The 26,816-nt window shown below is 54.5% G+C and overlaps 9 protein-coding genes across 9 annotated transcripts in view; 2 read left to right on the plus strand and 7 right to left on the minus strand.

Annotated features, from left to right (window-relative positions):
- BO95DRAFT_321603 (uncharacterized protein) overlaps positions 1-419 on the minus strand; it is a gene marked incomplete at both ends in the record, with an annotated part of 1,389 nt that extends 970 nt beyond the window's left edge. Inside the window, one exon of the mRNA XM_025581804.1 lies at positions 58-419. Coding sequence (XP_025436257.1) covers positions 58-419 — 362 coding nt within the window. The remainder of the gene's footprint in view (positions 1-57) is intronic.
- A 4,431-nt stretch (positions 420-4,850) lies between these two features.
- On the minus strand, positions 4,851-6,375 carry BO95DRAFT_437306 (alpha-mannosyltransferase; the record flags this gene model as incomplete). Its single annotated transcript, XM_025585271.1, has 2 exons — positions 4,851-5,329; positions 5,415-6,375. The coding sequence occupies 2 exons, from the start codon at positions 6,373-6,375 to the stop codon at positions 4,851-4,853; spliced, it is 1,440 nt and encodes a 479-aa protein (XP_025436258.1).
- A 1,822-nt stretch (positions 6,376-8,197) lies between these two features.
- On the minus strand, positions 8,198-9,880 carry BO95DRAFT_457926 (glycosyl transferase family 17 protein; the record flags this gene model as incomplete). Its single annotated transcript, XM_025588507.1, has 2 exons — positions 8,198-9,141; positions 9,856-9,880. 2 exons carry the CDS (start codon positions 9,878-9,880, stop codon positions 8,198-8,200), a joined length of 969 nt encoding a protein of 322 aa, XP_025436259.1.
- A 696-nt stretch (positions 9,881-10,576) lies between these two features.
- Positions 10,577-11,678, minus strand: BO95DRAFT_457927 (uncharacterized protein; the record flags this gene model as incomplete). The annotated part of the gene is made up of 2 exons (XM_025588508.1): positions 10,577-11,452; positions 11,544-11,678. The coding sequence occupies 2 exons, from the start codon at positions 11,676-11,678 to the stop codon at positions 10,577-10,579; spliced, it is 1,011 nt and encodes a 336-aa protein (XP_025436260.1).
- A 3,690-nt stretch (positions 11,679-15,368) lies between these two features.
- On the minus strand, positions 15,369-17,553 carry BO95DRAFT_489694 (MDR family MFS transporter; the record flags this gene model as incomplete). Its single annotated transcript, XM_025590587.1, has 8 exons — positions 15,369-15,752; positions 15,818-15,978; positions 16,058-16,564; positions 16,632-16,703; positions 16,778-17,028; positions 17,103-17,179; positions 17,278-17,384; positions 17,529-17,553. The coding sequence occupies 8 exons, from the start codon at positions 17,551-17,553 to the stop codon at positions 15,369-15,371; spliced, it is 1,584 nt and encodes a 527-aa protein (XP_025436261.1).
- Positions 17,554-18,251: 698 nt separating this feature from the next.
- BO95DRAFT_426173 (transcription factor domain-containing protein) lies at positions 18,252-20,254 on the minus strand (the record flags this gene model as incomplete). Its single annotated transcript, XM_025584745.1, has 5 exons — positions 20,101-20,254; positions 19,519-20,019; positions 19,238-19,468; positions 18,909-19,189; positions 18,252-18,847 (listed from the first exon to the last, which is right to left on the minus strand). Exons 1-5 carry the CDS (start codon positions 20,208-20,210, stop codon positions 18,252-18,254), a joined length of 1,719 nt encoding a protein of 572 aa, XP_025436262.1. The 5' UTR covers positions 20,211-20,254.
- A 654-nt stretch (positions 20,255-20,908) lies between these two features.
- Positions 20,909-22,492, plus strand: BO95DRAFT_489715 (MFS general substrate transporter; the record flags this gene model as incomplete). The annotated part of the gene is made up of 5 exons (XM_025590588.1): positions 20,909-21,212; positions 21,266-21,471; positions 21,537-21,831; positions 21,893-21,995; positions 22,063-22,492. 5 exons carry the CDS (start codon positions 20,909-20,911, stop codon positions 22,490-22,492), a joined length of 1,338 nt encoding a protein of 445 aa, XP_025436263.1.
- A 469-nt stretch (positions 22,493-22,961) lies between these two features.
- BO95DRAFT_377318 (zinc-binding alcohol dehydrogenase family protein) lies at positions 22,962-24,182 on the minus strand (the record flags this gene model as incomplete). Its single annotated transcript, XM_025583253.1, has 2 exons — positions 22,962-23,499; positions 23,602-24,182. The coding sequence occupies 2 exons, from the start codon at positions 24,180-24,182 to the stop codon at positions 22,962-22,964; spliced, it is 1,119 nt and encodes a 372-aa protein (XP_025436264.1).
- A 465-nt stretch (positions 24,183-24,647) lies between these two features.
- BO95DRAFT_457932 (putative monooxygenase) lies at positions 24,648-26,435 on the plus strand (the record flags this gene model as incomplete). Its single annotated transcript, XM_025588509.1, has 6 exons — positions 24,648-24,850; positions 24,917-25,181; positions 25,398-25,580; positions 25,631-25,702; positions 25,765-25,996; positions 26,074-26,435. The coding sequence occupies 6 exons, from the start codon at positions 24,648-24,650 to the stop codon at positions 26,433-26,435; spliced, it is 1,317 nt and encodes a 438-aa protein (XP_025436265.1).
- Between the last annotated feature and the right edge of the window lie 381 nt (positions 26,436-26,816).

Consider the following 26,816-nt stretch of genomic DNA (forward strand, 5'->3'; position numbering starts at 1 on the left):
GTATTGACGCATTTCCCGCTGCATTGCGTTTGGCCTGTAGGGCACTGGGACTTACACTGACCACCGCTGCAAGTTTGAGTATCTGGGCATTTGTTACCGCAGGTGCCGCAGTTCTTGGGATCAGTTTTTATGTCAACACACTGCCCACTGCATTGCTGCTGGCCGGTAGGACATTGGGACTTGCATTGACCACCGATGCAACCTTGACCATCAGGGCATTGCTTGCCGCAAGCTCCGCAGTTCTTAGGATCCGTGTTCAAGTTCGCTCCCGGTGGTTTGGCGCCTGGACCACATACGTAGCATGGTCCTTGGCCCTTTGCAGCGAGGGAGGTACAATCATTTCCTGGCTGGGGAAAGTTGGTTGCGCACCACTGGGCACACTCGTCATTCCCATTATCAATATTCTGGGGTGCCGCGGTCACAGCTGAATGAACCAATTAGTTCAGTACTTTTTGAAGCTCCCAAGGATCAAGAATATCTTGTTGAGGGAACTGACCTGCTAACAGTGACGCAAGTATAAGAAGTCCTTTCATCGTGTCAAAAAGAAGTCGGCTTGAACCTTGGTGAGAGACAACAAGCAGACTTGGGCTTTGCTGCCTACTTATAGCTCTTCGAGGCTGCTGCCGATATACTTCACAAGTGCATAGAATGCGTAGCCTGGGATTAGGGGCGTGCTGAACACGACCTCCAATACGAAAAGTCTCTGAGTCTGAAGATGATCTAGACCGTGTGATCCAAACCAAGATGAGGGATTTACGATAGCTTCATCATCACCTGCAGCGCCAGAATCTGACTTTGAAACACTACCGCTGCAGCCTGAGGAGACCGGTCTCAAGACATCTGTGACGCAATGGACTTGCTGTCTGGATAGCTTCAGTACGGAGGAGCCTGTGTATGTTAGTTTATGCCACGATACTTTCTCAGACAAAGAGGACAGTCGATCCGGTTCCATAGTATCCAACACGAACATCGAACACGAATAGCTAATACAAACCTAAGAACACAAGCATTGATTGCGAAGTCTAAATCGGACTTAAACTTGATGTCACGGCGCTCATTGGTCTGATAATTCTGGCACTTTGACTAGAACTCTGTATACTGAGTACTTCGTCTGTTGCGGACCAACCTATGTGCATAGAACTCGTGATTATCGTGATAGCATTCCTACAGTGCAGCGAGATGATTCGATAATGCCTTACTCTGTCACCCAGAACTCCGAGCTCCAATACGATAGAATCCCTTTGACCCGTAGAGTGCCGAATCCGGGCTATTACCACGCCTTTCAGGTTGAGTAGGTTGGCTTTACGGTGTCTCAAGCCGATCCTGAATGACCCGCTGGTAAGGCTATTCTTCTTCCTGTTCGTATCTCTTTGAAACCACCGGCTGCATCAGCCATCAGGGCAAACGACGACCCGCGAACAGCTCGAACCAGACATACTATCGTTTCGCGAGGACGTCCTGACCAGTGATGGATCCTGTCGGATCAGCAGGGTCTCGAGGGATTTGGAGATGAACGGCAGATGATTCGTCTTTTGTATGCAACCCGTTGGTACATGCCCACGGGTAATAGAAAGCCCAGGCCTCATCCTGGACCACACAACCACACAGTACCAGAAGCAAGTATCTTGAAAGAAACCCAGAAAGGGATACGGGCCTGGGGAAGACAGTTACAGGAATGGAACTGGGACTCTAGCAAGAAGTGATACTTGTAGCTTTCTCTTTGCTCCAACTTTCGGTTCCATTTCTGCGTTTACGACTGGACTTGTGTATACCGTTATTTGTAGGTTTTGACCTTGTCCCTGACGGTCTGGTACTTTACAGCTTGCCATTCTTTTAGGAGCGTTGAGAGTGTAAGCCGGGAATTTTGTTAGTAACGCGATCCTGGTTCATGTCTCTCGCCCATAATGAACCACTGAATGGAGTAGGTAGTCTTCAACTCAATAAGATCGTACTAAGCAATGAACTCAGAGGTTTAGAGCCAACCCAACCATTTACTCGCGACTTCCGCATAGGTCCATCACACTTCAACTCTTTACTCCAAGCTGCCAGCAATTAGAGGCTGTGGGCGCATGCCCCTCGCAATCGAGATGAACTTCCTCCCATGATGGCGGAAACAAGCTTAATCTGGCCTTCGGCCTACCGCGGAACCATAACCCTAGCCCCACACGAAGCAACCCGCCACTTGTCAGTTTGCAGGTTATGGGTGGGGACGCACGGGCACCGGATCCACGGCTCGCATCCGAGCGCAGTTGAGAGATGGCAGCTCCCTGGTAGGTCCCTTTGGGGTCTGCGGTTCGTGTAGGCAATTCTAGGTGCACCGAGAGGGGTCAAGGGTGAGGTGCGTGGACAATGATCAGTAAACAGTGCTAGGCACTCATAAGTCACACAATTTGCCCAAGTCGCATTCGTGATGGAAATTAAGGGGTGCAACAATTTCTACGTGGCGTTTTGGATCATGTGGCTATGGTCTTGACTCCGAGTAATCCAGACAACGCTCAGAAACCAGGCCGTCTTCTCTGTTTCCCCCCAATAAATTCAGTTTCGATATGACCCCCTAAAGTAAACGAACACCGACTGGAGGCTCACGTGAATGGAATCCACTCAAATTTTCCTGCCGACCTGCGTCACTTTTCGGTCTGCTGGTAGAGCGAGATGTGGGGCTGTGGGGACGGTGGGATGGCCGTCGTGTTGGTGGTTGGGAGTGGCAGTTACGGCCGAAAGTTACTCTTCGATCCCCGGGGATGTGGCTATTAACTTACTGGAGGGGCTTGATTCTTATACACAAGACTTGTAGGGTTGTTCTTGGAGCCAAAGCGAAGAGTTGCTCCGGGACTGCTCATGAAAATGGTTTGATGGACCACGAGGAGGAACTGGTGGTCATCATATCAGACTGAATCTAAAATTAGGCGAAGCAGGCCATCTACGATACGCTTGACATTCTTGCGGACAGTGCTTTTCGAGGGAACCCTCTTGTCTTATTTCAAGCGGACAAACTCAATCTCGTGTAGATAGTGAGTTTTCACATGACCAAGGCCCATAATCCTCAAAGTCGGCATGCTCGGGGTCCAATTCAACAGACGCGGCGCGTTTTGTTGTTAGGCCTCGCACTCCCAGGTGGAATTGTGTTGGGGAAGGAGTGGTCTAGCGCAGGGGATGATTGACTCCAGTCGCTTATTGGGCATGTTGGCATGTTATTGTTGGAGGTGGGTGAATGACGCACCAAGAAGAGTTTCTATTAGGGCTGACATTGCATACGGAAGGGAGGAAACAGGCAAATGCCTTGAGAGATAAGGTTCCCTCCAGCTAGTGGAATTCTCGTCGCAATGAAATTGACTTGGAGTGGATCGCTGGAGTTGCAAACGATGACGACGATCAGAACTACAATTATACATAACAAAGGACAGACTTGACCGGTGGAGAGGTAAAATGTGGGGATATGATGAACCAGTAGCACTTATAGGGAGGGCAGAATGAAACACTGGCACCGCTGAAACTCCACGAACTAATGTCAAAACCCTTCTTCGTCCTAGAACTGTAGGGGCCCTCTCAGTCGCCTCGGATAACCGACCAGCGGGCGCCAATCGCTCCAAAAGTGTATCCAGCAGCGACACTTGAAATTCAATACGACGCTCAGAAGCCAGTGTCCGTGTGATCATCTCCGCGGACCACACAATGCGATTGAGTTCTCAGCTAGAGCGGATTTACGAAGCCGCACTTGTTCCGTGGGTGGAGCTCTTCCGGATCCGACAGTCAGTGCATCAAATGCCTTTGTTACTGAGACTGAAGTGAGCTTTAAGCTTTCGGGGAACCAAGCCATGGGCCCGTGGAATTCGCCAGGTGGGGCTGAATCACCGGGCGAAAGAGGATCGAAATTTCAATCTGTAAGATAAAGATAACATGAACTCAAGCTCAAAATTCTCGGCCTAATTCAAGGCTCAATCTACGGTCGCCACTTCCCCGCATCCTGAGCAATTAACCGTTGAATCCTGCTGTCTATTGACTCTCAATGTAATGTAATGTACTAGCATACATCAAAATGTGGTTCAGCCCTACTCGGCAACAACTGATACTGGGCTCGTCACCACATCTCCCATAACGTGTGGTTCGCATCCATGAACACGATTGTCTATGGCTTGGCTATGCTCTTACATTTTGTCCTTTGCTTCTTTCCCTTCTTTTGTTTTGTGGTGGTCTGTTCTAGATTTCTTTTCTTCTTGAACTTCACGTAGACTCTGGCGCCAGATTCCAGGAGAACTCTTTTTTGGTGACCAGATAATTCAAGGCACTGAATCTCTCAGAGGAGGAGAATTTCCCTTTGCCTCTGCAATGCTAGTGTCTAGGCCTCGAGACTCCCTTGCTTTCTATCTAGCTGGGCTGCTCCACAGGCGATCCTATACACCTGCAGACTGCTGGCAGTCAACAAGAGCCCAGTAATATAGGTAATCACTCTCAGCCCGAGAATCAAGAATACAGACCCTTTATTCAGCTGACTGTCCAACGCCTCTAATGGCGGTGATAAAAGAAGGTAGGAAATAATACATCTCTTGGTATAGTCTGCTGCCCTAATAGGATATCTCACTCTTTCTAAGCCGTGGTTCTCGTCGGTGGTGCGACTTAGATACCGTAGAGAGCAATCTTCAGGGATTAAGTTCGGATCGATAATAGATTATGAATAGTTGGAGACTTGTTTAGCATCCGCGGTGAATTCTATCGCATGCCAAACCCTAAGCTGCGTGTAGTCGTGCCTCCATCACAATCATATTTACGATATCATTTCGAACCCATGGAGCAGATAGACCATGTGGCTTCTCACCTGTTCTTCAATTGAAACATACATCCAAAAATTCAAGTCACTCCTCACCAATAGCGCCCACCTCCTTCGCTATCGCCACCATCCCCCGCAGCAGCTCCTTCTCCGCGGCGCTGAACCTCCCGACACGATCCGCCGCCACACAGCAGACGTTATTCTGCTGCAGCTTCCACGCGCCCACGGCCGTCGCATCCGGCGGTTCCGTGATGAACGCCTCGAACGCCGTCGGCTGCTGGCGCGGGTCGTCCGAGTACTTGTTCGGGAGCAACCACCCATTGAACCACAGCGGGCGGCCGTCGGTCCCCAGGTGCAGCAGCTGCGGCGCGCAGATGCGGAACCGGGGGTCTTCGGGGCTCCCACGCTCCGAATCATCCCCAGCTGCATCCACCGTCCCATTCCCAGCTGCTGCCCGCGCGCGGTTCACCTGCGCCGTGCCCATGACCGCCGCGGCGCCCTCGTGGAACGCGTAATCCGTATCTCCGACGAGCTCCCAGCCCAGCCAGAAGGTCTCTTTATCGCCTGTTGACCCGTTAGCCATGCTCATCATCAAGCAGTAGTAACCCCTCCCCTTCCCAAACATAGGCACAAGGAAGAGAAGACAAACCGTAAACCATATCATAAACGCCGACCTTGCCGGTAGCCGTATCACCATCGCGATCCGGCCCATTCAGCCGCGTCACCAGCAGCAACGCCACAAAATGCCGCCACTTGTCGACGACCACCACGCCGGACTCCTGCATGTGGATGCTCTGGCCCGTCCACATGCGGCTGCGGCGCACCGCCCGCGACAACGGCGCCGGCAGCACCTGCCGCAGCCACGCGCGCTTCTCCCCGGGCATGAGCAGCCGGTCCTTGAAGAAGAGGGCCCCGGTCTCGACGTAGCCCGGGTCATGGAACAGGTCCGCCGGGTTGGTGAGGAACAGTGCGTCCGCGTCGATGAAGATCGCTTCGCGGAAGCTGGAGAGCAAGATCGCAAACGGCTTGGCCGCCCAGCCGCGCAGCGTCCAGCCTTCGTCGTGCACCATTGGTGATAGGTCGCGTGTGAGAACGCCGGGGATGGCTTCCAGGGCGTCGCGGGCGTCTTCGCCCAGGTCGTCGTCGCCGAGGTACATGATTTCCACCGGGAGGGTGCAGCCTTGTTGCCGGAGAGATTGCAGGGAGGTTAGGACATAGGGTGCTTGTTTGTTTCCCGCGGTCAGGACGAGGCCTCTTCCGCCGTGGTGGAATTGCGTGTGTAGGGTGGTGTGTGAGGGGAAGTAGGGGCTTGTCCAGCCGAAGAGGCGCGTGGAGAGCTGGGTGTAGAACGTGCGGAGGGTTTCGTAGCTGTGCATTAGGGTCGGAGTGTCGGTTTGGAGGCTGTGGGCGATGGCAGGGTCATTTTGGAGGAGCTGCAGGATGTCATCGCGGGTGAGGGGCCCCGTGGCTGTTGGGACGAGGTGGACGGCTTCCCAGGCGTCGAAAAGGGAGCGGAAGGCCCGGGCCCGTAGGCCGAGTTCGTGGAGTTTGGCCTCGCCCGTGCTGGTGATGGGACTCACGAGGTCTTGCGCCTGGATTGGGTAGGGCATGAGGGAGAGGAGGTGGGCGAGGCTCTTGGTGAAGTTTGTGGGGTCGAAGCTGGGAAGGATGTTGCTGGGAGGAGCTGGGCTGGGTAGGGCAAGTGGCCCTTGGGAGTGGGGTTGTGCAATTGCAGCGCTTGGGTCTTCGCGTCTGTAGATGGGAGAGCTGCAGTGTCCTGAGCGGTATTCCAGGGTGAAGAGGGTTGCTTTGAAGCAATACCCTGCCAAAAGCACGATGAGCAGTGCTTTCGAAAGGATTGAACCCCGGCGGGTTTGGTTAGGAAAATGCGAGAGAGTATACATCACACTGAAATGTTGCGGGCGGGCGTAAGGGACCAAGTGACGGGCGTAGAGAACGAAACACAGGCCCACTACCAGGCAAGTCTTTATAGCATATACCACGGAATTAGTTTCGATTGAGGAGCAAATGCCCATGTCCAGCGCATGGTCCTGACGTCGAAGGTTGCCGTATTCATGTAAGACCACGTCCTCATTCTTCAGCGTCTCCACCCCGGTCTACATTGGTGACCTTCTTGGACTCCGCTAAATTCTTCTGAACTGCAAATTTGACACGAAAGCGTGACGGGTGAAAGGTACGCTACAAACACGAGCAGTCCCGCCCACCTCGTGCCCTAAAAGAATTCGCACAATCCCACACGCTCGACCAGTAAACTCACAGCCAAGATTATGTACGATCAAGCACCCACACTAAGAAGCGGACTGACCCACAGGTTTTATGTGGAGGTCACGATCGGGTGCGAGCCATGGGTCCGTCGTCAGTCCCAGCTCCCTCTTCCTCGGCCCACGGGAGGAGGGGACTCTATCCTTACCGGGGTTGAGCTTGCTTTAAGCTCTTTCGTTCGATCGGCCGGGGCGTGCCAAGATAAGTTCGAAGTATGTGGTCGAAATACGAGACGGAGGTGCCAGTGGGAGTGGGCTGGCTGGGCATGGAATTTTGGTCATTTTGGGATTGATTTCTCCTTCTTGTTATTTTAACGTTTACCTCAATTGAACTTACTTTATGTGCCATGTTCACAATTCAATAGGGAAGACAATGCGATTACGAACCAGCCTTTGTGGTCACAACGACTTCGATCACGTTTTGAGTAATCTAGCCCACGTGATCCGAGGCGATTCACCAAGCGCAATGCCCACCTTGAGAACTCCGATAGTTCAACCAACCCAACCACCAAAACTTCAAAGAAACACGTGCCAGATAGCCCACCCCTGAGGCCTCGCATCGCTGCCACAGTTTCCCAAGTTGATCGATGAACACAATGACGACGAGCCTTATGTAGACGACGGTGCCTGTATATACAATGGGGGCGAAGCGACGGACGCACTCTAGGTATGACCTCACAAGCCTCCGCGTATTCACAAGACTCCGTCCTATCTTCCTCCGTTGCTGGTGTCTTCGTGTCATTGGTAGTTTGACTGATTCATTGAGTGTCAGGATCGATGGCAAGGTCATCTGACTTTCTTTCACACCAGGGAGTGCTGGAGCTTACTCTCGCACAGGAGCTCTAGCCTTCGGCATGAAGATCGGTTCGAATGCCAACTCCGATCAGAATCGCTGTCATGCTACTGACCAAGTCCATCTACACAGCTCAGAGCTTGCCCGAGCTGGGAGAACCATATTTGCACCCCGAATCGGCGCCACACCTCAAGCCTCGATTTATCGGGAGATTCACTACATGCTGACACGAGATCAAGGCCGGCCGTCTGGTTCCGGCTCGACTTTCTTTTTGGCCTCGACGTATTACGGTGTCGCGGATATTCACCTACCGACGCGGGACAAGACCAGGCCAGAAAAGAAAACACCGACGGTCGGTCACACCACATAGTCGTCAAAGTTGGCATTCTCGGGGTCGCGATCCAGCAAGAACGCGAACCGCCGGGCATTCCGCTTCAGGTACTCGGGCACGTCCGTGACGTGCGCGATCTTCTCGTAGTCCTGGCCCTCACGGTCGAACAGGTCGAGGCCGTGGCGCACGCGGCGCACGATCTCGCGCGGCTCCACGAACTCGGGCCGATTGTACTCGGTGTGCGAGAAGCCGCGGATCTTCTGCACCAGCTCCGAGACCCGCGAGAAGCACGAGCTGCAGTGCCAGCTGGCGTTGCCCAGGTCGAGTCCCGTCGGGTTGCCGGCGCTCTGCATGCGCAGGTCCTCGGGGAGGATGGTCCGCTCCAGGCCGGCGTAGACGGTCGCCTGCGGGTGGTGCCAGTCGCCGCCGACGTGGTGCCACTGAAATGAATAGTAGTAGAAGCGACTGCGGAGGGTGACCCGCGGCGGGGTGACGCAGTTGCGGAGCAGGGTCAGTGTTTCCGGCCGCGGGATCTCGTCGGCGTCCGAGACGAGCAGGATGTCGTTCGGGTTGGGGCGCGCGGCGCCCAGTAAGGAGGGGAAGATCGCGGTGAACAGGGCGTTGCGCGTGTAGGCCTCGCGCTCCCAGGTGCTATTGTGGCGTAAGGGAGCGAGGTCCAGCGCGTGGTAGAGGATCTTGGGCGCAAACCGGGAGAAGTTGGCGTAGTGGTTCGCAAAGTGCAGGGGCTTCGGCTGCCCCGTGAAGGTCTCGGTGGACTCGACGATCACAAAGTAATCCACTTGGCTGTCTAACTCATGCATACGGATCTCAAGCCAGTCCAGCTCCGTGCTGAAGGGGATCAAGTCGTAGATCTTACGGCCCTGGGTGCGCTCGCGCCACGGCCGGAGATCGTGTTGTGCGCAAAGGGCTTCCGCTTCGGCTTCGGGGAGATAGTCGTGGTGGTGGGGATCTGGGAGGATGGCGGCGGGAACAGCGGCATTAGCTGAGAGTGAGGATGGAGGAATCAGCAGGTAGGGTCTAAGTAGGAGGCATGTTGTGGTTAGTAGCGCGGAGAGGAGAAGTGTTTGCTGTAGTCGTTTGCTGGACATTCTGGAGAGTGGTCGTGGGATATGGTGAACAATGCCCTTGAAAGAGTTCCTCTCAGAATTCATGATATGAGGAGAAGAATAAGAAGGCATCTGTAAGTTTGGGGAATCCCTTCGCACTGAATGCGATTTGTAGAGGCGGCTTGAGAGGGGACGTAATACGACAAGACAGTGCGAACTAGTCTCTACACATGCAAGGCAGAGTATAGTGCGCGCTATGGACCGGTAGCACTCGAATGTGACACTTATTTCAATTGGGCCTAGTAAAGTCAGTGAAGAGGCAGTAGGTATCGTAGTCATAGGTATTGCTGGAACTCTTCGGACCCATCCCAGGAAGCTTTTTTGGATCCAGAGAGGACGTGTCTAGATCCCTTTGATTCAGCATCGGATGATTGATTATTGATCGGCGGGGCACGAATCACTCTTCAGGTGTATACGACAGCGATGCTTGGAATCTATTACGATTCTGGATCCCAGTGCTCTTGTGATCGTCTTTGTGGATGACAAGCATGTTCTGGCCACCGACCTCGGTCCGAGTGGGTTTACGAAGCCGCGCTGGTTCCGTGGTTAGGGCTCACCCCGGTTCGAGTTAAGAGCTTGCATGCGCTGGTCACTGCAGTCATGACATCGAAGTTTCTTTGTCGGATTGTGTCTCGGAGATTTAAGCTCGCGGAACGAAAGCTTATATTCCCACGGTACTCGATGGGATCGAGATGGAGGGTCTGCAAGATAAGCATGAATTCAAATCCGCGGTTTTGAACAGAGAGCGCATCATACGGTTGCCACTCCCGCAGTTGGGTGAAAATATTGTACCAGTTTTCTCACCGCTAGTCGCCATTAGTTGTTGTTGTCGTTGGACTTTGGGGGTACCTAGTACTTGGCTACTATTATATGAGGTGTGATGTAGTCACTGTGGGGTAGAGCATTTTCACGGGGTAGGGGGACCACTACTACTGAAGTTGATTCCACATCCCCCCTCTTCCAACAAAGAAGAAGATAGTAACGATAATCAATATTATGGGAAAAAGAAAGAAAAGATTAAAAATGAAGAAAAATCAAGTAAACTCAAAAGAAAGGAAAGGAGCAAGGAGGAAGTTGAGATTTGGTTTGGTTACCTTGACTGTATATGCTATCAACTGTATCTTGCAATCCGTGTAGAGTCTAACAACTGCTCCTATGAAGTTCGAGAACCGTATCGCACGCTGCAAGAATTCTGAACCATCATGCGCCATTGCCATCTGATTCGATCGTGACTTACAAGGGATCAATACTCGACCATCCCACGATATGCAAAGGGGACTATCGAGCATCGCCCTTGTGCATGGCCGCGGTGTAGAGAACAATGCCCAGCACCGCCAGCAACACACCCAGAACACTCTCCGTCGCCATCGCCGTCGAGCTCCGCATCCACCCCAGCGCAATGACGAGGCACGTCTTCAACTGCCCCACCACTGTACTGGTCACTGCGCCCGCGCGATTGATTACGTGGAAAGACGAGAGGTTGATCAAGCATGCACACCCGCCACTCAGCAATAAAAGACCCCATTGGTGGGGGTGGATCGTGGCCCAGACCGGAAACGAATCGGTGACCAGCGAGATGCTGCCGATGAAGACCGCACAGAAAGGGGCTTGCCGGTAGAGGAGCTGAATGCTCGAGATGTTGAGACGCGAGTGGTAGTGCGCCACCCAGACGGTGTACAGCGCGGAGCAGAAGACGCCGCTGAATGCGTAGATAATTCCCAGGGCAGAGGTCGAGTCCATGACCCCCGGGCTTGAAGGGAGGGATCGCTGGCGGGGGAGCAGGTCGGCGTAAGTAACGAGCCCCACGCCGAGACAGGCGGGCACAAGCGCAATAGCCGCGTGAAGAGGGATCTTGGAGTTATAGAAAAAGAGGTTGATGAGCACGGTCAGTGGGGTGAGGAGGATGCGGACGATCTGGTAGCAGACGATCGAGCTGTAGGCCAGTGACAGGTTCATCAGGATGATGTTGGCGCACATGATCAGCGAGAGGGGCAGAATCTTCATCAAGGGGGTTTCTGTGGGCGTGATCTTCAGGATTGAGGCTCGTCGCACAATGTACAGAAGAATGCCGGTGATGGTAAAGTGATATGCGACAAAGCTGAAATGGCACTTGGCGAAGGCAGGATCCGAGAAGATGGACTTGTTGATGTATACCTGGTTCGTCAGCTAATGGCTCTCTCGCTCTCTCCTTTCTCTTCATCGCTGTGTACCTTGAATACGGCATCTCGGTCGGACTGATACTCACAATTGCAACGGTTGCGATAATATTGATGACTATCCAGACCGGTGTGTGCTTGCTTGTCTCCGTCCGCCCGGCATCTTCGGGGCTTGGAGGTGGAGACAGGGCCGCTCCGATCTCAATATGCTTTTCTTTCTCCATAGAAGATATTCGTTCGCGAAGAATAGTATCCCGAGATTGAGGGGTGAAATGGCAGGGTGTCAAAGATAGATTGATGCCAGGCGAATGAGAGGAAACGCGAGTGTGTTATGTTGCCGCATCTACTATGAATTCATCAAGAAAAGCATGAGCCGTGAGGTAATTGACTCCGTATCCGATCGGTGTCTTCTGTGTGATAGGTTTCAAGTTCTGTAATCCATGGGACTTATCTGATGAAACCCACCCCTGAATGTTGGCCGTGCCCTTTTAGTTTCTTTGTCGCAAAAGGAATCTAGACCGGCCAGCCGACCAAAATGTCTTCGTGGGGATCGAAAGCATAATATTCGGACCGTCGGTTCACCCACGAATCAAGTTCTTTTCCTTTCGTATCCGAGCTACATGCTCTGAGCATAGATGATTTCATCATCCAGGTAGGCGATTGAATGCATCTCGAAGGCTTGTCGCCTGTCAATTTTCGTAGGGTAGAATGTAACATCTCCACCACGCACACTCCCTGCTTCTAACTTTGTTAGTCTGGATAACTCGAAGGCTTTCGACTATGACAATGAGCAAGACGATGGGTATGCCTGGGCACATCGAATTGGAGAAGGTGCTATCGACCCTCATAAGATGAAGGATGATGATACGTACTTTATGGTTGCTGAAATTTTCCGGCACCGTGAGCATAAGTCTAGTGTGACCTCCTATTAACAATCTAAATGATTTGACCAAGATATCGATGCTGGTAAATATAAATATGTATGCATTTATCGCAAGCATGGATATTGAAGTAAATGTGAATCATGAAAATAGGGCTACCAGACCTTTCCTCCAAGTATCTAGTTCCGTAGACTTCGGCTTCACATGATGGAGGCCTCTGATCAACTATTAGAATAGTCACATCTCTGGCATCCACGAGAAAGGGAGGAGGTTTTTGGAAATTGAGAAGACATGTACATCATGTGCGACAGAATAAGTAATCAAGCTGTGATTCTTGCTCCCTTCTCCTTTTTCATAAATTTTTCTTCACTTCACATGGCGCCTCAAATTATCTCATAAAAAGACGCCAGGCCGCCATCCAGAAAAGCTTTCCTTCAAAGAACGAGAATGCACAACTACGAGACCATTAATCCTAAAACGTACTTTTGTAGATAGATAGGTCGTTAAAATGGCGATAGATGAGACCAGTAAGCAACGGTTGTGCGGCGGCCACCCAAATGTGGTGGTTGAAACGAGATATGGTATAGAAGCAATGCTAGTCCAAGAAGAGATTGATCAAAAGGAAGGACTTGAGGCTGATCGAAATATGGAATTAGGGAGGAAATTTATTATGGTGCTATTTCCTTGTCACGAGGATCTCGAATAGCAGCCACATTACCTAGAGACCTAGCCTAGAAAGACTAGTATTTTCTCATACCACCTTACCCTTCAGAGCCACTCCACGGGGCCATCCTAGAGTATTTTTTGCTAGCTAGACAGTTCAGCACACCGCATGAAGATATAAAAGAGCATGAATCGAAATCCTCACTAATGATATGACAAACCCGATTTCTACGGGCCCGTTCCCCTCACCGTTGGGCTCGAAAATATTCAGGCTCATTGGAATTCCGCATAGTCCATTTGACAGTCACTGTACTTGCATGAACAGAGTTTTCCTGCCGTATCGCAGTACTCCCCCGTTGCATTTCCCAGCTTGAACCGCATAAGATGGCGATCATAGCCGACTTGTGCGTTGGCTCCCTCGGCTTGCTTTGTCCAATTCATATCTTCTTCCAGATCCGGGACTTAACCCACATATTCCATGCCTTCTAATTCTCGAAGCCATCCATACTTTGCCCATACCAACTCTGACAAAATGTGATGCGTCTTATACTGATGGATGGCAACTTGCACCTCACCGTTCTCGTTCAAAACCTCCCCCCAATCATTGAATCCCACCATAGGCGTCGTCCCCACTGTACCTAGCAAGGCATCTGCATTTGAAACCAGCTCCGATTGACCAACTCCAGCTTGCCTGAGCTCGGTATCCAAGATCCCGGAATAGAAAATGTGGATGTGAGTTGCTTGATCGTTGCATTGGTATTTACTCTTCGTCAACTCTGCAACCATCGTCCGTAAGTAGATCGATATTGCGCGGGAAGTGCCGTACGTAGTTCCCGCACATATTCGGTCCAGTGTGTTATATCTATCTGCGTCCTCGCGGGATAGATATGGTGGATCCAAGGCTCTGGAGCAACCATCGAACCATCGTTGATGCACATTGCATTGTCCGATTTTGAGGCCGCGCCACTCGGCGAAAAGGAGAAGTTCTATGCTTGGGGGTGTGGTCTGGGAGAGAGTGAATGGATTCCTTTGGAAAACGACATCCAAGTCACAGACCAGAACGTTGTCGAAATATTCTCCTGTGTTGTTGTGGAGCACAGCGCTGAGCCCGTGAAATCGGCGGGCAACAACGGGAATGTCTGAATCTGGAAGAGCGCCAACAAATGAGAGGAATGGGTAACGGCTCATTAATATCTGAAATCCTGGCGGTGGGTGGTCCGCAACCTCTGCAGGGACAATAATCTTGACTTCAACGGGTAAAGGCTGACAGGAAGTAGTCGTCATTCCGCCATCTTGCTGTTCGTTTTGGCATCGGGTAATATCACGTGCGTCTCTTCCCAAAGCAACGTCGAGAGATTCCATGAAAATAAAGATCTGGTCTTGCCATTTTGCACCGTCAAGAGCGGACAAGATAAGATTCTTGCGGGGGGAAACCGCATCGGGCGGGATTGATTGCAAACGGGACCGGATTGAACTTGTATTCGGAAAATAATTGAAAATGACGGAGAGGACAGCCAATACAGCCAGAACAACTCTGAAGAATTTCGTATGGAAGATCCGACCAAGTCTTCCCGCAGTTAAGCTTAGGCACCGCATGCTTCGCACCGGACCAGACGGTTGAGTGACACAATCCAGGATCTGGCCCAGATATATAGCGTTATGTCTGAGCTAGATCCCGCCGGAAACGAATAACTTATGAAGTAGGCCCAAGAATGACATCAACGACTTGGCAGAAACAAACAAAAAAGTCTAGAACATGTGATATGTTCTTTCTAGATCGCATTATGGGTTGGTAGATCCCGATGAAACGAGGAGTCATAAAGTCATGCTGATAAGGAAACATTGGCACAGCTTGTCCAAATTCAGGATCTCTGATTACCCGGTTCTCGTGTTCACTGAGGCACGTTGCCTTGGTTGCTTGGATTAGCTTGCTACACACCCCACTACGACACAAACAACATGATGGGAAAAATATACCAAGCAGAATTATAAACGCATATTTCATAGGGGATTTTCGGACTTTTTCCCAACTGGGTAAGTCTAATCCCTGTCACTCAACCTGCAGTCAGCATGGACGATTCGGCCCCAAAGGGACACTGCGTTGCTCACGGAATCTTTTCTCCGGTCACATAGGTACTGTACCTAGTATAGCATGATGTTCAATGCACAGCAAAGGCTACACAATAAGGGTACGGATCAGGGGGTTAGATCACACCTTCTCAGTCTGACACGCCGTTAGACACGTCAAGTCCAGAAGAAATCACATAGAGGAGAGAAACCTTCACAATGAACATTTCTGAGAAGAGAGAAACCAACGCTAAATCAACATAAAAGATATCAACTGATTCTAACGCAACCATCCCCCAAAGGTCATGCCTCCATCTCAATCCCTTCCTCCTTCTTCTCCTTCTTCACACTCCTCCACCCGACCCCCCACGCGAACACAAACTGCGCCACCGACAGCGCCGTCGTCAAATAAAACACCTGATCCACGCTCTTCGCGAACGCGCGCACCACCGCCGGCAAGTCCTCCGACGACACGACCGACCGGAACCCCGTGGCGCCCGCCTGGATGACCCCCGCCGCGTCGACGCCCGCCGCATACCGCGGGATCTCCGTGCGCAGCGCCTGCGCGAAGATCACCTCCGCCACCGCCAGGAAGATCGCGCCGCCGAACGTCTGCGCGCAGGTCATCATCGCCATCGCCGTGGAGACGTCGTCGCCTTGCACCGCGTTCTGGATGGCGATCATTGGCTTTACTTTCTATTAGCTTGGCTTACAATGAGGTTTAGGACAATAGATGGAGAGGGTGAACTTACAACTTGCGAGATCGCGCCGCGCCCGAATCCCACCAGCGCCTGGTATCCCGCCCACTTGGGGACGGAGGTGTGCGGGCCCAGGGTCGAGAGGAGGCCGTTGCCCACGGAGTCGAGGATGGCGCCCAGCACGCCCCAGGGGAGGTAGTAGCCCAGTTTCGAGGCTGGGGGGTTCATTGTTAGCTTTGCTGCGTCGTCCACAGAAGGAGTGAATGATGAAAGGGCTACAGGGGAGGAACGCACTCAAAACCCCCGACACAACCGCCATCACCAACTGACACAGGATATTCGGCAGCAGGTTCACCCCGCTCACCAGCGCGGACTTGCCCCGCACCGACTGGAAGTAGATGGGCAGGTAGTACGACAGTGTCATCGTGAACCCGAAGATCACCATCGACAGCAGGCTGCTACACAGCACGATCTGGTCGCACACCAGGTGGCCGGGGATCATCGCCTCCGCGCCCATGCGCCGCTCCCACAGCGCAAACACCGCGAACGTGACCCCCGACCCGACGAACAGCCCGATCACCGTCGCGCTGTCCCACGCGTAGCTGTTGCCGCCGTACTGCAGGGCCAGCAGCAGCATGATCGACGCCGGCGCGAAGAGCACGAACCCCACCAGGTCGAATTTCTGCAGGAAGAGCGACTGCAGCACGTCCCGCGCCGGGGGTTTGGGTTTCTGGTCTGGGATCCGGGTGAAGAGGAGGAGGGCGCCCACCAACGCGCCGATGGGCAGGTTCATGTAGAAGCCTATTTGGGGGCAGAGTGTCAGTGTATGTTGTGGTTTGCGACGAAAGAATGGATGATCCGAACTTACACCACCGCCAGGTCGAGTAGGTGGTAAACGCACCACCGACTAACGGCCCGCCGACGAGGCCGAGCTGTCCCACTGCGAGTCATCATTAGTCAATTACTCGTATTCTTCCTGCAATAATCAAAACGAAGAGAGAAAGGGATACACACCCCCCATGATCACCCCGATCATCGCCGGCCGCTTCTTGTTCGGCACCGCCCCGGCCAGGATGTTCAGCGCCCCGTTCAGCATCCCCGACGACCCCATCCCGGCCACCGCGCGCCCGATGATCAGCATCTTGGACGAGGTGGCCACCCCGCAGATCAGGGAGCCCAGCTCGAACAGCCCGAAGAAGGAGAGGAAGGTCCACTTCGAGGAGAAGTAGGTGTAGAATTTGCCGGTGAGGGGTTGCAGGGCGGCGCTGTCTCGTGTTGCGGTCGTCAGCGACATTATATAGGGAAGGGTTATTCGTAGGGCATCGAGGGGATTTCCTACCTGGAGATCGTATACGCGCTACCGTACCAGGCCACATCCTCGAGGGAATTGAACTGACTCGTGATCTTGGGAATTGCCTGTTCCCCATCAAAACCATCATGTCAGTATTTCCGCTTTTCGTTTTGAGTGCATCTTCCTCGTGGTTCAAGCAAGGGGGTGATCGGGAATGGCCCACCGTCGACACAATCGACACGTCCAACAACATCAGAAACACGACCAGCGTGATCCCCGCGATCACCATCACCAGCGTCAACCCGTGCACCCATTCCGGCTCGTACTCGTCTTTCGGGTGGATGGGTTTCTTCTCGTCGTGATGCTCCGGCTCCGGCTCCCACGGGGTGGGGTTGGAGCCCAGCAGATGGGGCTGGCTGCTGGTGCTGGTGCTGTCTTGGCTCATCGTGGCGGCGTGAAGGCTTTTCGAGGAACGGGGTTTCTCGAGTGATTGCGCCATGTTGGGCTCTGGGTGATAGAGGAGTATTGAGATGGCACCTAATGGAATTACATGAAGGATAGATGGGAGGGCTTGTTTTAAGTATCGGGGGTCGGAGACGGCGTTGGCAGTTCCCGTCGCCGGACGCCGGGTTGTTTTGGGGTGTGATGGCTGCGCTGGCGCTGTCGAACGCCGGTTCTCCCGCTGCGAATGCCGGTCCTTGCTAGTAGGCAGTCAACGCCGCATCCCTTGTTTGCTGCCACCGGTCGGAGATCTCCCCATTTAGGAATTCACCGAGCAAAGGAGTCGAGCATCGATCCTCTTCAACTACACGTGTTGATTCGACGATGATCCAGGGATAGGATGGCTGGCTGTCCTTTATGGGAAGAACGGAACAGGACGAACCGCCCCGGTCTCCGGCGTGGCTTACAGCGTGGTAAAGGTGCACGAATTGACTGCTTTACTTGAGCTTTCAATAATTGTAAGCCCTAATTCTAGATAATGCTTTGGAAGTCCCTGAGAGAGCCCTAAAGATATCACCCAATGCAAAAGTGGTAAAGGTGAACGAGCGCTTCGGAGATGGAATCGGCGTAATTAATAATCCACTTAGCTGGCCGGGTATCTGAAGCGCTCGACGGCACCAACTTATCCTACAAGTATAAATGAACAAGAGGGACATAGACAAAGACATCATAGCTCGATAGACCGAATGTATACCACTACGACCAAGAAGAAAATCCGCCCGCCCCGTTCCCCTCGGTCAACCACGCCATCTCCGACCAGCTCAGGAAACTATCCAGATCGCCCATCTCCATGCTCGACGCAAACCCCTCCCCACCCCCACCACCGCGATCGACCACCACCCCGGGACACTCGGGCAGCCGCACCGCCCACTCGCTCCGCAGTTTCTGCATCATCATCCCCAGCTTGCTGAACGGATCGCCGAGCGCCCCATCGCTGCGCATCCCGACCGCCGCGGCCACCTGGCTCATGCGCGTGGCGATCTGCTCCGCGACCGCCAGCAGGTCCACCGTGCCTTTCACCGCCGCCTTGTCCCAGCCCGGGTAGTCCAGGGTCGAGAGCCGGAAGAGGGTCACCAGGCAGTGCGACACCTGGGTGAGATAGGGCAGCGCCAGGGAGGTGTATTCCGCCGGAGCGATGGTGAAGAAGAGGTCGAAGAACTGCTTGACCACGTGCAGGCAGGCGTACAGATGGCCGAGTCGCTGGCTGCTCATCTCCTCGTCGGGCGGGGGCTTGACGAGGGCGACCTCGTAGAGGCTGATTTCGGTGTCGTAGAGATGGAATAGGATGGGTTCTGGGTGCCGGTTAGTCTCTGCTGGGCCGGTTCATAGTGGTTCCCGGGAGATTGCACGTACTGTTGTCGGCCAGGGGAAGGGGCATCTCGACTTTGATCGTCTCTAGCCGCGACTCGAATGCCTTGAGATGGAAGGCGGCGAGCGCCTGGGTCGGATGCAGGCCGTACACGCCTTCACTCCAGGGCCCCTGCAGGATCTGGTCTGCGAGGAGTCGCGTGCGCGTGATCTGCACCAGGACGCCGTCACCGGGTGATTCGTCGCTTTGAGCGAGGATGTCGAGACACTCGTTCATGTGCGGCGTCCATCGCAGCGGGTCCATTCGCCCGAGAAACTGCGCGATTCTGTGCTGGTCAGTCACTCGGCCAGTGTTCCAGTGCGGTGGAACGTACATGGAAGTCAGCACAAAGCAGCTCAAGACTGCGCGGCGTTCGTTCATCGTGCGGCGCGTCGAGATAGACGCTTTCAGCCCTGGCATATGGCCCACGGCATTGCTGTTGGAGACGGTCATGCTCAGGTCTGGCGGCGCGGGCTTGTTGAGTCCCAGCTCAAAGACCAGGCCGATCGCCATCTGGGCATAGATGCATAGCGATGACTTTTGCGGCTGGCTGTGGAACGTGACCCTGCAGTCGGTCAGCGATGGACTTACACAGACCCCGGAGGAAAGAGATACCAGGCGAGATAGACCAGGACCCCCTGCAACAAGTCCAGGGACTTATCGCAGTCGACCAACAGGCGTTTGCCCGCCAGCTCGCGGATGGTGACACACAAGGCGGCTTGCCGGGCGGCATGCTTACTCTCCACCGCAGTGATACACCGCCACAGGAACGGGGACTGGTGTTTCAGGTCTTGCGCAGTAGTTGTGGCGGGGATGTGTATCAAGGGGAGGAATTGCAGTCGATGTGTACGGAAGGCATGCAGAGCCTCTTCTTCCTCTGCTGGCGTGTCGACGAGGTCTTCTCGTTCGGGGGAGGATGTTTCGGCCTCAGGCTCTAAGGGAGGGTCTGCGGGGAGCGGAGTCGGCGTCTGCAGTCCGGTCCGACCGGCGGCACCGGAGGAGGTCAGCAGCATCATCAGCCCATCCATTTTCCGTTCCAGCTGGACCGTCTTGGACAGAGGACGCGTCTTGCGACGGCCCTCGGGGATGCGACATTCTTTGTTGAGTCGGTGGCATCTGCGGTGTTTGAATCATCTTGTCAATGGTGATTGTTGATATTGTTGATGTTGCTGTCAACTGGACGGACTTTTGACCCACCTTTCACAGCGGCCGCCCGCACTCCGGGGTACGCATCGACACTTGGCACGAGCACAGGTGGCACACGCATTGCCATAGGGTAAGGGGGAGCGTATGGCGGATTCCATCATGAGACGCAGATCTTGCTGGGCTCACATAACATGGAAAGGGAAAGGGGCAAAGAAAGAGGAAGCGGAGGAGGGGGAGGAATAGGAGGGAGAAGTGGAAATGGAGAGGGAGCGGACACGGCGTTGGGGCAACCCCGGTTGACACGTGACCTTTCCTGCCTACCCGACATATTACAGATTAATTCACAGAGTCAACTTACAGATTGATTTGATTTGAGTCATATGATCTGAAAATACTGTTCGACTATCCCATTCTATCTCTCTGACCACTCTGCAGGTAGTTTGTTGAGTGTTTGGCTGACTCCGGCCACTCCATCTGGATACAGTCCTGCCTGTACTGTACATCTACTGTACATGCAGCCTCACATAGATTTACGCTTACCATCCAACCTTATCATGCCCTCTCACCACACCTATCAAGAGAAGAGCAGTCCAGTAGCCAACTCAATCCCTTAACGGACAAGTCAGCCATCTCCGCTCCTTTCTTCAAGATCTCCGACCGTAATAAGTCTACTATTGGTGGTGAGTCCGAAGGATGCGGCCCCCAGCGCTGGGCGACCGGAGTCTAGCCTTGGAGCCTTACAGCCTTAGGGCTGGCTCCCACCCGTTTCTTCTGCTATAGAAAAACTTCCCCTGCAGCACCTGCTCAATGCTCAACCCACCTTATCGTGCATCCATCGCCTGAGTTTATCCCCTCGAGAATGTCGGAGACCCACGACTCATCCTCCACCGCCTCCAGCCTGGAGAAGGGCCCGCAGCCCTCTCACCCTGGCGACGCCGGCGACTCGGAAACCAGTCACTCGGTGGAAGATACCAGCCCGGCTGCTGCGTCGCCCCCTAAGAAGCAGGGAACCAAGGCCTGGTTGGCACTGACTGGTGGTGTTCTGGGCATGTTCGCCTCCTTTGGCTGGGTCAACTGTGTTGCGGTCTTCCAGGCTGAGTATGAGCTGAACCAGCTGCGTGACTATTCCAGTTCGCAGGTGTCCTGGATCTCTTCGGTGCTCTGTATGTTGTTGGCCTTCAATTCTCACAAACGCATCCTCTCTAACAGGCTTCAGTCTTCTTCATGCTCGGATTCTCCCCGGTGGCCGGCCGACTGTACGACGGCCATGGTCCGCGTCTCCCCATCGTCATCGGCACCTTCCTGCACGTCTTCGGCCTCATGATGGCCAGCCTGTCCACCAAATACTACCAATTCATCCTCAGCCAGTCCGTGTGCTCCGGACTCGGCACCTCGCTGATCATCACCCCATCCATGACCGCCGTAAGTGGCCCAGTCCAGCCTCTGCCCTCTGATCCCGCCACCACCCAACTCATACTTCTTCCAAGCCCATGACCTACTTCCACGACCGCCGCGCCCTGGCCGGAGGATTCGCCATCGCCGGCTCCTCGCTGGGCGGCGTCATCTTCCCCTTCATGGTCAACCACCTGCTCTCGTCGATCGGGTTCGCCTGGACGATGCGCGCCTGCGCGTTCCTGATCTTTGGCCTGTTGCTCGTCACCTGCACGCTCATCTCGTCCAACGCCACCCACAGCCCCAAGGAGTTCAAGCTCAGCCACTACCTGCGGCCATTGAAGGAGGTCAACTTCCTCCTGATGTGCATCGCCAGCTTCTTCATGTACTGTACGTTTTCCCCAATACCATCCGAAGATCAGGCAACAGATGAAACTGACAACCCAAAAAGGGGGCATGTTCGTCCCCTACGTGTTCATGGTAATCTCCTCCATCCACTACGGCATGTCCGTGACAATGGGCTACAATCTGATCCCCATCCAAAATGGCGTAAGGTATGCTGCAGCCAGCCCCTCGAACCCCCTTGCCCACCAAACAAAAAAGCTAATACACTTGAGAAAGCTTCTTCGGCCGCACCGTCCCCCAGATCTGGGCCCGCAAGTACGGCCAATTCAACGTCTTCATCCTGGCGATGGTCGCCTCGATCGTCGTCGTGCTCGCCTCCTGGCTCCCCTCGCGCGGCAACGCCGCCATCATCGTCTTCACCGTCCTGTTCGGGTTTGTGTCGGGCACCACCATCGGCCTGGGCCCCATGCTCGTCATGGCGCTGTCCCCGCCCACGGAGATCGGGTACCGGGTCGGCACGGTGTTCGCGGTGGCCGGGTTGGGGGCGCTGACGAGTCCCCCCATCGCGGGCGTGTTGATCACCCGGAATGGCGGGGATTATGTGTACGCGGCGGTGTTTAGTGGGGTGGCGTATGCGGTGTCGACGGTGGTGATGGTTATTCTGAGGGTGAGGATTGGGGGGTGGGGGTTCTTGTCGAAGGTTTAGTTAGGGGTGGTTTTGGGGATTTTGGGGAGGGGGTTGGTTTGGGGCTTGGGCGACGGGGGAGGAGGAAGAAGTAGAGTTGGGGTTTTGAGGTTTATGTCTTCTTACATTCGGGAATTTATACAAAAAGGTTAGATTATGCTTTATCTCATATCAGGGTGAATCGAAAACTAAAGTTCCAGGTGCAAATGCGCGTATGGTGAGATTCTACAATAACTTACAATATACTGAGCGACAGATGCAAAGGGCAAATGTCCCACACTGCCCTTAGATCTACTGTACTGTACAGTAGTATGTCATCATACACTGATACATTGACTATAGACTGTTCACTACCTCTACTCGCCCCCCCCGAACTACAAATTGGACACACGTTAGAACAGAACAGATACTATTCCCCTCCGAACCTACCAAACTAGCTACAACAAACAAAAAAACCATGACAAACTCCAACCATAAACCAAACCCCCAACTAAGCACACCCCCAAAGAGGATAAACCAACTTAAACCCCGAGGCCTGACCCCTGCGCACCGCATCAATGCCGCCAATCACCCCGCGCAACCCGCCGGACTCCTCCTGCACGGGGTGCGTGACCAGCCCTCCCTCCGCCAGAACCGCCTCCATCTCCGCGTACCACCGCTCCGCCGCGGCGCGGTCGGCCGGCCTGGCCAGGAGGTTGTACGGCGCCTCCCAGCCGACGATCTCGCGCCCGAACTGCGTGAACAGGAACACCCACTCCGGGCGCACGCTGCGGCGTGTGTGCCGGCTCAGCGGGAACGGGTCCAGCGAGACGTACTTGCCGCCCGCGCGGCCGATCGCCTCGTAGCAGATCTGCATCGACTCCGTCGTGCTGATGCAGTCCAGCGCGAAGGCCAGCGTGTTGGCCGTGTGGTCGCGCAGGTCCGACCCGCAGGTCGGCGACCGGTAGTCGAAGGTCGCCGCCGCGCCGAGTTGCTGCAGCCGCGGGAAGTTGTGCGGGGAGCTTGTGGTTAGTGGAGTGAAGCCGGAGCTGTGGGCATTTGAGCAGATGTTAGTTGCGCTGGGATGCTTTATTTTTTTTCATTTTTTTTTCATTTTTTTTTGCGTTCTATGACATGTCAGGTTGGCTTACCGGCGTAGCACTTGGATGGCCAGCGTCCCTGTCGCGGTCCCTCCGCCGTATACCAGGACATACGTCGGAGTCCTTTTTGCGGCAATACTCTCCGACTCGGATGCCCCGGCGCCCACCAGCGGCAGGCCGAGGGTCTGGTACAGCGCCAATCCGGTGGTCGCCAGCCCGCAGCCCAGCGTCGCCGCCTGCTGGAAGCTCATCGAGTCCGGGATGCAGAGCACCAGCGCCGCGGGCACCGCCACGTACTCGGCGAAGGCGCCGTTGTCGTGCTGGCCCGCGTTGTTGCCGAACACGCAGCCGCACACGCGCGTGCCCAGAGCCAGCCGCGACGACGAGAAAGCGGACGAGGTGACCCCCTCGCCGAGGGCCACGATCTCGCCCGCAAAATCTAGCCCGGCGGTGGCACCGGGGCTGGGCGATATGTCGGCGGATTTGGCGTCGTAAGGGTTCAGTCCGACACAGGCGACCCGCACCAGCACCTCGTCGGCGCCCAGCTGGGGTAAGGGCTGGCTGGTCTGCAGCTCGATGCTGCCGGGACCGGCTATCTTCAGTGCCTGTTGGGTAGTCGGTAACTCGCTCATGGTGATGATGTGAGTGGAGAGGATGTGGGCGTGGGTTGAGGCTATGGCTGTGGCTGTGGCTGTCTTCGCGAGCTGTCGACGCCTGGAGACTAGTGGACTGGATATGTGTGAGGTCTGGTCTTGTTTATGACAGGATGGCTATTGCTGTGATGAAACTGATTCCAATTGTCTCTATCCTTGTGGAATTTCCGATGAGTATAGCGCCGCGAACTGATTGGCGGGCGGGGTCCGGCGGGCGGACGGACTTAGGGCTGACGCCGGAGTTGCTGCTTACTTTCCACAGCCATTGTCCGGAGGATGCATCAGGAGAGGGTTCGGAGATCAATGCAGTAACCAACACAGAAAAACAGTACATACGTTATCTACTGACATGATCCACGTTCGCCGAATGGTGCCCTTCCCCTGTCTCAAGTGAATCGTTAATTCCTTAGAGCCACAGACAATCCTAGCCCGTCAAACTCCAACATGGCAACCAGCGCTTTCTTGCAGCAATTCCAGACGGACGAAGCCAAGAGCCAGTATGTCAGTGCAGTGGCTGGTTCGGCGCTCGTCTTCGCCAGTGCCTTCGTATTGAACGCTATGAGACGACCAAAAGAATTTACCACCGACGAGGGCAAGCGCATCGCCGAGCTTCCCGCTGACGTGCGCATGTCCAAGTTCGTTCGCAGGTGAGGATCCCCCATGAGCATTTCTTACACCAGTGACTACTGATCGGGCTCACTGACAACCTCAAGCCGGGAATTGTCTGAACAAGGCGAGGCTCTCGCCGGTACCGAGCCGTATCTCATCCGCAGCGGGCCCTACCACGAACTGGTGATCAGCCAGCCCGACCAAGTCCACGAGTTCTACCGCAGCGACAGCAAGAGCCACACCAAGCCCCGCAATCTGAACCTGGGCGAGCCCTTCGGCCGCTTCCTGGGCCCCTGTGTCGGCGTGCAGTACGGCGACCACTGGCGGGCGATCCGCAAGCACTTCGACCCGCCCTTCGCCTTCCATCCGGTCGCCCAGCGGATCCCCCGGTTCCAGCGGGAGATCGAGGCCTGGCTGGAGAGCAAGGCCCCCACGGCGACCAGCGAGCTCGACAGCAAAGTCGATTTCCGGTTCTTGGTCTTCAAGCTGCTCTCGCTGCACCTGTATGAAGATGCTTTCGATGACCGAGTGCGTTTACCATATTGCATTGAGATGGCAGATCGGGAACTGACAAGATACGACTAGTCCTACTGGACGCTGCTGGAGCTGAACGACCAGCACGACGCCATCATGATGGACATGCTGGTCAGCAAGCACCCGGACTCCAAGCTCTACAATCTGCTGCCCAGCGCCCCGCGCAAGCGACTGCAGGAATTCCACAGCCGGTGGCAGGAGTTCAACCGGCTGATCGTCGAGAACGCCCGTGTCGTAAGCACTCTCATCAACCTCCCAAATGCCAGTACTAATATCACCTCCAGGGCGGCTGGGCGTGTCCCGTTGAGACAATCTACCGCGGCGTGGAGCCAGACAAAGACTTCACCGAAGACGCCGTACGTGCACCCCCGAGACCCCTACAAACTCAACACTGGAGTCCATACTGACCCCGGCACAGTTCCTCGCAACCCTCACCGAGATCCTCTTCGCCAACGTCAATATCAGCGCCGAGGTCTTCCGCACCATCTTCACCAACCTCGCCACGAGCCCCCGCATCCAGACGTCACTCCGGCAGGAGATCCGGGAGTGGAAGGCGAAGCCCGACTTCGATCTGTCCAAGTACCTCGCGAAGCAGGATACCTTGCTCAACCGCGTGCTGATGGAGAGCATGCGCATCTCGCCTGCTTTCTGTGGGTTCCCCCGGGCCCCACTGTTCCATCTTACTTCCGAGGGGAAAACTGCATTGCTAACCTCATTCTGAATATAGGGTTCTCCATGCCCGAAACCACGGCGGAGCCCAAGAAGATTAGTGGGTACAACATCCCCGCCGGCACGCCGGTGGTGATCGACACGCGTCGCCTGAACAACGGGGCCGCTACTTGGGGTCTTACTGGTGTGGACCGGTTCGACCCCGATCGGTTTCTGAAGGTGGCCAGCCAGGACCTGCGCTGTGGGTTCATGCGGTTTGGGACGGGGGCGGCATCCGGACGGTGTTTGGGGAAGAATGTCGCGGATGCGGTGTTCAAGCTGACGGTGATGGAAGTGCTCGAGCGGTTCCGGCTGGAGAGCGTGAGTGAGAGTGCCAAGGAGGGGCGGTCGGTGGATGTCCGGTTGGTGGCGTTGAAGTAAGACGGTTGACGCGTTGTGCATTGCTGTAGTTGGTTTATTGTTTTAGATTCTGCGTTGGTGTGCTGGGTTGAATTCGATTATGGGCTTTGTTCGTCTCTGAAATCTATGGTGTGTTTTCTTGAACTCTGCGAGATTACAGTATTCAACCTCGTGATCCGGGTGGATTGGCTATTGGGTACATTGTGAAGACAGCTTAATACAGTATCGTGATCAAGATATAAGGAAGAAACGGTTTTTCGATTGGAGAGGAACGAAGTGGACTGACCCTACTACTCCATTGCACACCTTGGGGGTTTACGAGCATACTACCTGTCCGGATGCGATAGAAAATTCTAAACCACGTTTTTTTCTTCATTCGAAACGAACACTAACCAGCTAAGG

This window comes from Aspergillus brunneoviolaceus, assembly GCF_003184695.1.
Source record: "Aspergillus brunneoviolaceus CBS 621.78 unplaced genomic scaffold BO95scaffold_127, whole genome shotgun sequence".
Lineage (NCBI taxonomy): Eukaryota > Fungi > Ascomycota > Eurotiomycetes > Eurotiales > Aspergillaceae > Aspergillus > Aspergillus brunneoviolaceus.